We start from the raw sequence: 13540 nt of genomic DNA, 5'->3' as shown, positions 1-13540 counted from the left end.
CTCTTTTCGATTTTCCCCGAGCAATTTTAGACGTAGGCATTGGCGCAGGACTCGATTTCTCTGCGGGTCAGGAGTTCGGGGGCTACGTCAATGTTCCCCTTTTGCAGAACAACCCCTCGGGCTAGGTCGACCCGTGTCGTTTTGTCTGCGGGAAGTTTTACGTTTTTAATGCAGGAGGTGGAATTGCGAGGTGAAAATGGTGGAGTTGGAGGCGAAATGCGGCGATGTTTTAATTGACTCTTGATTTTTTTATGGACTGGGAGGGACAGTCAATTTAAGTCAATTTTTAATTTGAGTCTATTTGAGGGGTAACAGAATGCGAGCAATTTTTTCAAATTTCACGGCCCGATAAAATATACGAAGGTCCGGGCAGGATCATGAAACTTATGCTACTCGATAGATTTTGCGAGGATAGATTTTTAGAATCCGAATCTGTTTGTTAAAATGCGCTCAAATGTTTGGGGACAAAAAAATGTTAAAGTCGGAAAAATGAGCGAAATTGATCAAGTTCAAAAAATGAAGTCAATGAAGTTTTCTTTTATTGAGTCCGGGCAAGAACAGGAGGTTCCGGATTCTCAGAAGTATGGAGTGGAGAAGAGAATATTTGGATAGATTTTTCCGTAGTAGGCTGAAAAAATAAAATAAGAGAAAAAATGGTGCATTTTGCGCGGATTAGGAGGAGAGGCAATTGTTTTTTCTCGTTGAGCAGGATTAGGAGCCAATCCTGGATGAATCAAATCCAGAATTAACTCTGGATTAACTCTGGGTGCATGGACATTTCCCAGAGTTTCTCTCTTTCTTCGCTGGGTTTTTTGCATAAACCCAGAGTTAACTCTTTTTTTTTAATTGTTATTTTACATCGCTTCGACCCGGAGAGTTAACTCTGAGTTTGATCTATCAGGGATTTCAACTTGTCCTTCCCACGTGGGTTTTAAACTGAGAATTGAAACCTGCGAAGTAGAATTATTAGAGTTCACTGGATGCGCAATAAAAATTTCAGTTGGACTGGGGGGGGAAGAATGCGCAGAAGATTCCTATGAAGCGTTTACAAGGTTTCTTTGAAAATTTCTTTACTCTTGTTTTTCTTTCACGAAATTCGATGCAACAGCCCTTTTTTTTTATTGTTGAGTATACGTTTCAGAATAATTTTCCCACAGAACCATTACTGCAATTTCTTGCAGCACGAGAATATCTCCGGATTGAGGAGTTCAAGCGGAAATGTCAAAAGCTCATTTTGTACTCCAGAAAAGTCTCTACAAAAATCAATCCTTGACATTTCCTTCCCAATCTTTAGCCTATTAGAGTGCCACCATTGAGTTCAATATTAAGAACCATCTTTCTCCTCCCAGAGTCAAAAAGTCTCTGATATCTACAATTGCTGACAAGGCGCATGAATTTGTTGAATCCCTGGAGACGTGCTCCATCTTCTTCAGTCTGCAATTCTTTTGTAAACATACGCATATTTGTTTTATATGAGTATCGTGCAATGATTTAACCCTGTAATTGGCCTCGACTGTTGGACATTGAATAAATAAATAACAAATAGCAAATAACAAGCATTGTATCCTAAAAAATAATATCATGACTTCCAATGTCTTCAATGACTTTAATGATTTTATAACCAAAACACTATTACTGAACTCCATAAATACAACAGCTCTCTCATTAAGTTCTCGTAGTAAAAATCCTTCAGATAACAAACACGATGAAAGCTCTCACTAGTTATCACTGAACCCACTGAACACGAGTTCGATGGCAGCTTGAACGTCGCCGTTGGTGAACTGCAGTGCCATGACGTTGGTTGCATCATCCTGGAGTCCGATCTCGTGCATTTGGGCGAGTTGTCTCTGGAGATCTCCACTCTGAGGTAAAAGGGGTGGGATCGCAGGGGCAGGAGGGGCCATCGAGGTGGCCCCACTGGGGGCTGATGCGAAGGCCTGCTGCATCGCCTGGGAGAACATCTCAGTGGTGATGAGGCCTGAATTGCTGCCAGCTGACGTCGAGGAGGACGAGTGGGACAGGGGAAATGCCGCCCTGGGATTGGCACGTGAGAGAGCTGCTGCCAATTGCGCTGCTGTTATCGCTGTGGTCGAGTCCGACGATTGGGAGGAGTCACCTGCCATCTCCTCGTCGTCGCTGAGGTTGTCCAGGCTGTAGGAGTAGGCGGCGGTGGGGGCGTTCAAGGTCGAGGGACCTGTCCCTGAGGTCGCTGAACGGTGGGACTCCTCGTGCACTGCTGCCACGATCGACAGAGCTGCTTCTGCCAGCACTGGGTGGAGCTCTGCTGCTCTGGAATTTTCAAGACAACAGTTGAAGCTGATGACAATCGATGAAATTATTTTAGGTGTTACCCTATAGATTCAACCATTTTTAAACGTCAAATTTGTTAATGAAATTGCGTGAGAAAATTTTGGAAAAATTGGCAATATCTAGCCTTATTCAAAATACATTTTACACGGATTTTTTTTAACATTCGTTGTTTATAAGTAAATAATTGAAATTGTTTAAACTTTTGGAAATCTGTTTTCAGGTATTAAATCGATTTCTAGTAAAATTCTTAATATGAATAAATTTGTTACGATTGCGAATAAATGATTTTTATGGTGGAAAATTGATTGTTTATAATTTATTTCATCAGTCTTCCTGCAAAACTAAACCTTCCATTTTTTTCAGATTTTTAAAATGTTTTCTCACGGTTCAATATTCAGACTAAAATTCGGAGCTGCAAAGTTTGAGTAATAAAATCATTTTAAAGTGTCCGGAAAATTTACTCAGTCCATGGGAGACAGTGAATAAATAAATTGTTTATTTAATTTTGTCAAATCTACTGCAATTAATATTTTGATTTAATATCTTTTGGTTCGTCCTCTCCATATTGTCTCAATTAACAAAAATATCGTAAAGTTAGAATTCATCTTCAAATTATCAATGCTATTTCACAAATGTTACTTATCAATTCATCGTTTACCTTCGAACAGTATCAGTATCATTGAAATGAGCCATTAAATCTGGATCCTGCAACATGGCAATAGCAACTGAATCATCGACGAGTCCAGGAGTTGTTAAAATGATGTTCTCAATGACCTCTGGACGTTTGCTCAGTCGCTGAAACAAAAAAAAACTCTTCAGTCCTAGATACGAAATAATAAAAAAAGCTTGAATATTAGTATTCCTGCACTCACATGCAGAGCATTTCTCAAAGTTGGGTTTTCATTGAAAGCCTTGAAGGCGTTGGCAATCTGCAAGATGCTGCCCTCGGTGATGGGCTTCGCTGGAACTGGTTTCTCTGCCTCCTTCTTCTTCAGGACGTGGATCATCGAGCCGTCCTTGAGACCGCAGGACTCCAGTGAAGCGTCATCCTCCAGTATGCATCCACAGTGGATGAGTTCTGCACTTGAACAGAGGTAATGACTTTCAGGTAAACATTGAGTGAATGAACGTGAATTTCATTCAAAATGATGAAACGTGAAACTGAAATACGAATCGAAAAATTGCATGCATTTTTAGAAAAGAATTTCAATTCCAGATTTCAGTGGAAATTCAATGAAACTCTAAAGTTTTAAGCAACAGGAAAACGAGAATTCCTCAACTTGAATTTTCAATTGGAGCATAAATGTTCAGTAGTAAATTACGCGGAATCATCAACTGAATAAATTTTTTAATTCGAGAATGTATTTGCCTGAATTTTCCTGATTCGTGTTAATTTTAACGAAATGATTGAACTGAAATTTACTGTTTTGATTGACATTTGCATGGAATTTTGAATTATTAATCAGGAAATTGTTAGGAATTCTAGTGGACCTTTAACGTGACAAAAATTTTCAAGACGTGTATCAGAAGCATTCCCCAATTTACTTGAATTTTCAATTGACGCATAAATCAGTACCAAATTAAGCGGAATCATCAACTGAATAAATTTGTTAATTCGAGAATGTATTTGCCTGAATTTTCCTGATTCGTGTTAATTTTAACGAAATGATTGAACTGAAATTTACTGTTTTAATTGACATTTGCATGGAATTTAAAATTATTAATCAGGAAATTCCTTGGAATTCCAATAAAATTACAACGTGACGAAAATTACCAGAAATTTGAACCAAAAATATTTAACAGTAAAATACATAACAAACGAAATTATGAATCTGCATCAAAACAAATTGAAAACGAAGCTGAATAGAGCCTATTATATTTAGGGGAACAACAGAAAAAATGACAAGTCATACCAAACGAGTCTTTCGGGAGCTCAATCCTCTCCGCAGTGCTGATTCTCAAGTCTTCCACCCTGGTTTTAAGATCGACATCACTCAGCTTTATCGTCGAAAAGGTGCCTGAGTTCGAACGAACTCCAAGATTCAACTGCGCACCCATTTTTTGCGATCGGAATTGAGATTTCGTGGGAAGATGTGTTTGTTTACTATCAGCCAAGCTATCAGCCCCACGCCTTGAGAGACTTGGCAGATTTGAAGTTCTCTGAGTTGCCACCACAGCGCTGATTCGACAGCAGCAGCGCCATTTCTCGTTTCTCGCGCGTCGCATTTTCGAAATATTTTTTACACAGTGATTTTTTCAATGACAATTTTCCCAATGTTTCAGCTCAAATTCATGGAAAAGTGAAAAAAATAATAATATTAAGTATAAATCCCTATTGACCCTGAAGAGGGCCCCAATGAGGGGTAAAACGTTGGTGTAACATTTAATTTAATTAATAAAGAAACCGAAAAGCCAATTGAAAATTTATCTATGAATAATTACTGCGATCGACAAAAATTAACTCAGGATTAAGTGTAAATAGTAATATTTTGACAGCACTTATCTCGAAAAGCAGTCATTTTTCAATAACTACCTCCACTTATTCATTACAAAACATAGTTCAATTATATTTTGGTCCCATACATAACAACATTTATTTCAAAGGGAAAACAGTCTGTTCCAGCAACAACATCACACAATACTCTTTACAATTATTACAAATTGTCCGAATACATTTGCATAATTTCTACACTGGATTACAATCATAATAAGATTCACAAGATTCAACATCAAAATTTAAAGCAATATCGATTTTTCTTATATTAAAATACTTAGTAGTTGAAGAAGCCTCACAAAACACAATTATTGTTCTTCTCCTTGTGACGATATAATAAAAATTGGGGATATTTTATCGATGATCGACTCATTTCACTACAACTCCAACTTAAAATTCCAGAGTCTTGGGACGTGTCTTGATGTACACGTATGCGGCAATTAGCACGACAACAGCAGCCAGCGTTGGTAGAACAATAGTAAACACTCGTTGCTTATTCTCGATAAACTCCTTCCTTCGCTCCTTCTTCTGTTTATTCGTCTCTTTCGTTTTTCCCTTTAATTGGCGCATGCTTATCTAAAAAAGGAGTAATTAATTGTTTTCATGTTTTTCTCTTCAAGTTTAATTGTATTGGATAGGTAAACTGATGAAAAGATTAACAAATGAGTTGACAATTTGATAGAGTTTCATTAATTATATAATGTCTACATTTGATTTTGGAGCAAACTGTTATTATTCCAAAATATTTTCTATTCTTTTTCACGATATCCAGGATAGAGTTGGAATGTTAAATACGTTAGTCTTGTTAAATTTGCTTGTAACCCCATTTTATTGAAAGACATACACAAAGCAGCCCCATTAATCAAATAAGTGATTGGAGTCATTTTGGAGCAGCCGAACGCCGCTCCGAAATTTCTTCCGCGAAACCTCGACCATAAAAATTAAATATCCTCCCCCCCCAAAAAAATTCAATATTAACCCTTTCAAATGTCACACAATATTAAACAACAAACTACTAATTTCATATTCCCCCTTCCCTTAATATTTCTACTCTGATAGAAATATTTGCTCCGAATTTAAAACACAAGTATCAACAATTCTATTTTCGAACAGGTGACTGTCACTCCAAAATATCACTGATTCATATATCATTCTCTGCAAAATGGAATGAACAAGAGTTTCTTCAAATCAATTTTAATTGAATAATTCCAGCTCCATTAATCAAATAAGTGATTGAAGTCATTTTGGAGCAGCCGAACGCCGCTCCGAAATTTCTTCCGCGAAACCTCGACCATAAAAATTAAATATCCTCCCCCCCCAAAAAAAATTCAATATTAACCCTTTCAAATGTCACACAATATTAAACAACAAACTACTAATTTCATATTCCCCCTTCCCTTAATATTTCTACTCTGATAGAAATATTTGCTCCGAATTTAAAACACAAGTATCAACAATTCTATTTTCGAACAGGTGACTGTCACTCCAAAATATCACTGATTCATATATCATTCTCTGCAAAATGGAATAAACAAGAGTTTCTCTAAATCAAGTTTCAGTGAACAATTCCCGCTCCATTAATCAAATAAGTGATCGATGTCATTTTGGAGCGGCCGAAAGCTGCTCCAAAATTTCTTCCGCGAAATCTCGCCCAAAAAAACAAATATGCCCCCCAAAAAATTAAATGTTAACCCTTTCAAATGCCACACAATATTAAACAACAAAGTACTATTTCCAGTTTCCCCTTGCCTTGATATTTCTACTCCGATAGAAATGTCTGCTTTAAATTTAAAACACAAGTGTCAACTCAAATCAAACAATTCTATTTTGGAGCAATTTTAATTGTTACTCCAAAATATCACTCATTCATATATCATTCTCTGCAAAATGGAATAAACAAGAGTTTCTCTAAATCAAGTTTCAGTGAACAATTCCCGCTCCATTAATCAAATAAGTGATCGATGTCATTTTAGAGGAGCCGAATGCTGCTCCAAAATTTCTTCCGTGAAACCTCGATTAAAACCCAAACATCCCTTTCAAAAAATTAAATGTTAACCATTTCAAATGCCACACAATATTAAACAACAAACTACTATTTCCAGTTTCCCCTTGCCTTGATATTTCTACTTCGATAGAAATGTTTGCTCCGAATTACAACACAACCATCAACTCAAATCAAACAATTCTATTTTGGAACAATTTTAATTGTTACTCCAAAATATCACTCATTCAAATATCATTGCTTGCAAAATGGAATAAACAAGAGTTTTTCTAAATCAATTTTCATTAAATAATTCCAGCTCCATTAATCAAATAAGTGATCGACGTCAGTTTGGAGCGGCCGAAAGCTGCTCCAAAATTTCTTCCGCGAAATCTCGACCAAAAAAACAAATATGCCCCCCAAAAAATTAAATGTTAACCCTTTCAAATGCCACACAATATTAAACAACAAACTACTATTTCCAGTTTCCCCTTGCCTTGATATTTCTACTCCGATAGAAATGTTTGCTCCGAATTAAAACACAACCATCAACTCAAATCAAAGAATTCTATTTTGGAGCAATTTTAATTGTTACTCCAAAATATCACCCATTCATATATTATTCTGCAAAATGAAATAAACAAGAGTTTTTCTAAATCAATTTTCATTAAATAATTCCAGCTCCATTAATCAAATAAGTGATCGACGTCAGTTTGGAGCGGCCGAAAGCTGCTCCAAAATTTCTTCCGCGAAATCTCGACCAAAAAAACAAATATGCCCCCCAAAAAATTAAATGTTAACCCTTTCAAATGCCACACAATATTAAACAACAAACTACTATTTCCAGTTTCCCCTTGCCTTGATATTTCTACTCCGATAGAAATGTTTGCTCCGAATTAAAACACAACCATCAACTCAAATCAAAGAATTCTATTTTGGAGCAATTTTAATTGTTACTCCAAAATATCACCCATTCATATATTATTCTGCAAAATGAAATAAACAAGAGTTTTTCTAAATCAATTTTCATTAAATAATTCCAGCTCCATTAATCAAATAAGTGATCGACGTCAGTTTGGAGCGGCCGAAAGCTGCTCCAAAATTTCTTCCGCGAAATCTCGACCAAAAAAACAAATGTGTCCCCCAAAAAATTAAATGTTAACCCTTTCAAATACCACACAATATTAAACAACAAAGTACTATTTCCAGTTTCCCCTTGCCTTGATATTTCTACTTCGATAGAAATGTTTGCTCCGAATTAAAACACAAGCATGAACTCAAATCAAACAATTCTATTTTGGAGCAATTTTCATTGTTACTCCAAAATATCACTCATTCATATATCATTCTCTGCAAAATGGAATAAACAAGAGTTTCTCTAAATCAAGTTTCAGTGAACAATTCCCGCTCCATTAATCAAATAAGTGATCGATGTCATTTTAGAGGAGCCGAATGCTGCTCCAAAATTTCTTCCGTGAAACCTCGATTAAAACCCAAACATCCCTTTCAAAAAATTAAATGTTAACCATTTCAAATGCCACACAATATTAAACAACAAACTACTATTTCCAGTTTCCCCTTGCCTTGATATTTCTACTTCGATAGAAATGTTTGCTCCGAATTACAACACAACCATCAACTCAAATCAAACAATTCTATTTTGGAACAATTTTAATTGTTACTCCAAAATATCACTCATTCAAATATCATTGCTTGCAAAATGGAATAAACAAGAGTTTTTCTAAATCAATTTTCATTAAATAATTCCAGCTCCATTAATCAAATAAGTGATCGACGTCAGTTTGGAGCGGCCGAAAGCTGCTCCAAAATTTCTTCCGCGAAATCTCGACCAAAAAAACAAATGTGTCCCCCAAAAAATTAAATGTTAACCCTTTCAAATACCACACAATATTAAACAACAAAGTACTATTTCCAGTTTCCCCTTGCCTTGATATTTCTACTTCGATAGAAATGTTTGCTCCGAATTAAAACACAAGCATGAACTCAAATCAAACAATTCTATTTTGGAGCAATTTTCATTGTTACTCCAAAATATCACTCATTCATATATCATTCTCTGCAAAATGGAATAAACAAGAGTTTCTCTAAATCAAGTTTCAGTGAACAATTCCCGCTCCATTAATCAAATAAGTGATCGATGTCATTTTGGAGCAGCCGGGCGCTGCTCCAAAATTTCTTCCACCAATCCTGGGCCATAAAAATCACATATCCCGTTTAAAAATTCAACTTCGACCCTTTTAAATGCCACAGGACATTGAACAACAAATTATTAACTACGATTCCCCCTCCCCTTGCTATTTAAACTCGTACAGGAAGGCTTGCTCCGAACTAAAAATACAAAATAAATACTCCAAAGAACCAAACAAATGCTCACATTTTAAAAGTCCACGCTGGAACACTGGCTATCAATATCTGTCACAATGAACTGACAAAACGTCTAGTTGTCAATAGAATAGACCGAGTGGACGTCTATGACACGTAGATAACTGAACTGATGTCATTTCCGCACGTCTCTCCGAGGTTATGTTGTGTTAATGCAGGTGGAGACTACGCTGATCATCATAATCACTCGAAAATAGTAGTGAACAGCCATCGATTGTCAACCCCAGGGTTTTTAACTCTCGATTCAAAACATTCGACCTAAAATCATGATCAGCTGAATCTCCTCATCACGAAGTGTTGAGTGAAATCGTCGGGGAGTACGTGACTCCGCGGAGGCTCTGCTCCGAATTGCCCCGCTGTTTTTGGTTATGTAATTCCATAACGAGTTTACTGTGCTGTAATAATTAACAAATACGGGAACGACGAGTCAGAATGTCACTGAAATTTTCACGTCTTATTTGCGGAGCCTGAGACCATGATGAGGGACACAGATGACCCAATTTTGAATTCGAAACATGTTCGTAATTTATAGTATTCCGTGATTATTACCTCAGAATGTGGGAGAAGAGATAATGAGTTGAGAAAACATGTGAGAGTTGATCATTATTAGAGGTGAATATTTTTTTGCATTGGATGGAGAATGGGAAATTTTTTTCCCCCGGTTCATTTCAGGGAAATATATTTTTTTTATTTTGATAGTATTCCATGATTGTTACCTCAGAATGTGGGAGAAGAGATAATGAGTCGAGAAAACATGTGAGAGTTGATCATTTTTAGAGGTGAATATTTTTTTGCATTGGATGAAGAATGGGAAATTTTATCCTCCGGTTGATTTCAGGAAAATATATTTTTCTTATTTGGTGGAAGTGGGGAATAATTTTGGAGGACAAAATCAGTTTTACGGGGAACAATTCATCGAATTTTTTTCAAGGCGTTTTCTTGAGGAAATGTCATTCAAAATGAATCAGTTTTTCAAATATTTTGAGAAATATTTTTCGATATTTACATTTACAATTTTTTCGATATTAAAATGAGAGAGAATTTTCAATGTATTTAAGAAGTCAATTGTTGAATTTTTGGAATGAGCACATGATTTTGCAGATATCTCTCTTCAACTCGCAGATTTATCGAAATTCATGAAAAGGTTTTTTCTGCAAGAACACCTCAAATTTATAGAATTAAGATAAGATAACTTTTACGTAATTTTACGATTAAATCAGGTTAAAATTCCCTCGCAGAAAACTGCTGTATCAATCTGGAGTTTTTTATAACTTTCTAGAACCTTCCATGATTTTTCGAAGCATTATTCTAACGGTTTTTAGAATATTCCATTATTCTGGTAAATTCTGCCTCAGAAAATCGTCGAGTTTTTTAGACGACGCGCGTATTTTCCAGATAATTTTGTACCGTTCTAAATCTTTCTTGAACTCCCTGCAATTTTCCATAAATTTCCGGACAAACGGACATTCCGAATTATATAAAAAATTACATAAAACAAGATTGTCACTAAATTACAGGAAAATCCCACAGATTTTTACGAATCTATCACAGAATTTCAGTGACAGATTCTTAAGAATCCATGACACGTTCCTGAAAATCAAAAAAATTGTTTTCTCTGCCCTCAAACGAAAAAGGCAAATAAACTCTTATCACTAAACCCATCTCTAATTTTAATGAATCCAACGTCGAATTTCAGTGAATAGATTTCTAAAAATCAGTGACACATTCCCGAAAACGAAAATTTGTTGTCTCGCCGATCAAAATAAAATGCCAAACCCCAAAATTTCCAGCAAATAACATTCAACCTTTAATTTCCCATCACCCCGTCATCTCTAAAAATTCTCATTCCAGATAAACCACTGGACACAACAATGTCCACCCCCCCAACCTGGTCGAGAACGGAGTACTCTCCAGTTCCCTCGGTCTCCGCCGCCGACCTGGAAGTGGAGCACCCGAATGCACGAGCCCAAGAAGTAACAATAGGCACCCTCCTAAAATTGACATCAAACGACACCCGTGAATTCATCTGCGGCTGGGGCGCAGCTGTGATAAACGTAACCGTGACGTACCCCATAAACAAGATAATATTCCGTCAGATTCTGGAGGCAGTTCCCGCGACAACAGCAGTGAGACAATTGTCGCGCGAGGGATTGGGTCTGTTGTACCGAGGAATTCTCCCTCCCCTGTGTCAAAAGACTCTCTCCCTGTCAATAATGTTCTCAGTGTACGAGGGAAGTAGAACGAGACTGACAATTCTCACTCATCACCCTGTTTTTTCGAAAATCATCGCTGCCAACTTCGCCGGCGGGGTTGAGGCCATTCTCATGCCCCTGGAGAGAGTGCAGACCCTCCTCCAGGACTGGAGGTATCACAATAAGTTTAAGAATACTCCTGACGCATTCAAGTACCTTCTCAGTCATCACGGAGTCACCGAGTGCTACAGGGGACTAGTTCCCATAATAATGAGAAATGGCTTATCCAATCTCACTTTTTTCACACTGAGGGATCAGTCGAAGGAGATCCTCGGTGATGAGCGAACTTTATTCTCTAACTTCGTGACTGGAGCCCTCATCGGAGGCTTCACGAGCACTTTATTCTACCCCATGAATGTCATTAAGATTCACATGCAGTCGAAAATCGGGGGGGACTTTGAGAAATTGAGTGTTTCGCTGAGGGACGTTTGGATCAGCAGGAATAGGAGCGTTAGGAGCTTTTATCAGGGGGTGCATTTGAATTATATGAGGTCTTTCATCAGCTGGGGCGTCATCAATGCTGCCTATGATTTTTTGAAGACCATTGTTTTTTAATTAGGGGTTCTGTGGGAAGTGGTGGGGGGACATGGGAAGAGGAAGGGTGGGTTATTCACGAGAGTTTATCTCGTAAATATTTGTTGAGAGGGGCATGAGACACTTTTTGACGTGAATAGGTCTATGGTTTCAATATGGGGGGGTCATTTTGGGAAACTGTTCTTATGTGCAGCACCATCTGTCGGAATTCTAGAAAATTCTAGACATTTCGGGATAAATCGAAACGTTTCTTGAAATTTCGAACAAATTCAAGGTGTTTCTAGAAATTTCGAGGGAATTCAAGGAATTTCGTGAAAATTCGAGGGAATGCAAGAAGTTTCTAGTAAATTCGAGAAAGAAGGAAACAACATGGACGTATCCACGTAGAATTACTGCTGTATCGAAGATAGAGCCGCCTGCAATTTTATGAGAATTTTGGGCTGGTGACGATTCTTTGGGTTTTGGAAGATTCTATTGTTTATAAACAATATCTAATAGGAAGTCTTTTATAAAATTACTCAGTAGAATTTCATGTTTCTGTACATTTTTTCTATTGAGGAACTTTTTATAGAAATTCTTCAACATGAATTTTCTATTTTTTTCCACTTCGTTATTCTTCTGTATACATTTGATAAATCAAGCGAAATAATGGAGGTTTTGAGCCGAGGAATTTCTACAGAAAATGTCTCGATAGAATATGTTGAATAGAAAAATAGAATTTTTAATTTAAATTCTCGTGTATTAAAATTTTTCTTAATCAACTTTTACGTGGAATATTTCCAAAAACAACGCGCAAATAAGCTGTGGAATTCTTTACTACAATCGACCAAAAACTAATAGAAATCCAATAGAATTTCCTAGCAAATTCGCAAAGTTTTTCCATGAATTTTTTTCGCACGTCGCAAAAAAAATCGAATGCCTTCTTTCGATGAATTTGATGGTTTGGGCGATATCTGAGGAATAGGTGAACGTATTTTGGATTTCTTCCACCACTTCACGACTTATTTCAATACCTAAGAAAATTTAGGAGTTAAAAAATACCTAGAACAATTTAATGCTCAGTGTTACAATCCGCAAGGATGGCTTAAATTTTTTACATACAGGGATGACGCGGGGGTGGGTGGGGATTATTTTGTACAGTTGTAGCAAATTGGACAGTGCAGATGACTTTATTTTTTCTTTATGAATTCTCTTTGTCTCTTTTTATTTATTTTTATGAGAGAGTGCCTAGGGTCAACGCCTAGGATCAACGAATTTCTGTGTATGATGTTTTAGGATAATCAGTTAAATTGTGTTGTACAGAAATATATTGATTGGTTAATCGACACGAGTGGATTTATTTCATGACAAGGTATTTGGTGGTATTGTGAGACTGCAAAGCTCGGATTGTGGGATTTGCTGTGAAACTGGATAGCCAGTATGTACCTTTCGTGAGTTTTGTGTCACGCGACGTAGTGACGGGGTCAACAAACCCATGGGCATTGGGTATTTTTATTTATCAAATGACAATCTAGGATTATTTTGGAGAACTATTTTTACTCGGAATGAAAACCTGATTCTTCTTTT

At 36.8% G+C, this 13540-nt stretch overlaps 2 protein-coding genes across 5 annotated transcripts; one reads left to right on the top strand and one right to left on the bottom strand.

Moving 5' to 3' along the window:
- Window positions 1–1586: 1586 nt before the first annotated feature.
- On the bottom strand, window positions 1587–4541 carry LOC107043535 (ubiquitin-like protein 7). The gene is made up of 4 exons (XM_015265071.2): window positions 4224–4541; window positions 3183–3388; window positions 2969–3105; window positions 1587–2289 (listed from the first exon to the last, which is right to left on the bottom strand). The coding sequence occupies exons 1-4, from the start codon at window positions 4534–4536 to the stop codon at window positions 1719–1721; spliced, it is 1227 nt and encodes a 408-aa protein (XP_015120557.1). The 5' UTR covers window positions 4537–4541; the 3' UTR covers window positions 1587–1718.
- Window positions 4542–9313: 4772 nt separating this feature from the next.
- Window positions 9314–12247, top strand: LOC107043543 (solute carrier family 25 member 51). 4 transcript variants are annotated; one of them, XM_015265086.2, is made up of 2 exons: window positions 9314–9558; window positions 11040–12247. In XM_015265086.2, the coding sequence occupies exon 2, from the start codon at window positions 11060–11062 to the stop codon at window positions 11993–11995; it is 936 nt and encodes a 311-aa protein (XP_015120572.1). In that variant the 5' UTR covers window positions 9314–9558; window positions 11040–11059; the 3' UTR covers window positions 11996–12247. The 4 variants fall into 4 exon arrangements, with proteins under 4 accessions (XP_015120572.1, XP_015120569.1, XP_015120568.1 ...); XM_015265083.2 differs by having other exon boundaries at window positions 9314–9705; XM_015265082.2 differs by having other exon boundaries at window positions 9314–9800.
- The last annotated feature ends 1293 nt before the right edge of the window (window positions 12248–13540 follow it).

The sequence above is a fragment of the Diachasma alloeum genome, unplaced genomic scaffold (genome assembly GCF_001412515.2).
Source record: "Diachasma alloeum isolate Michigan unplaced genomic scaffold, Dall2.0 Dall_scaffold_00597, whole genome shotgun sequence".
NCBI lineage: Eukaryota > Metazoa > Arthropoda > Insecta > Hymenoptera > Braconidae > Diachasma > Diachasma alloeum.
Note: the sequence above shows the minus strand (reverse complement) of the source record. Positions and strands in the feature narration are given on the sequence as shown.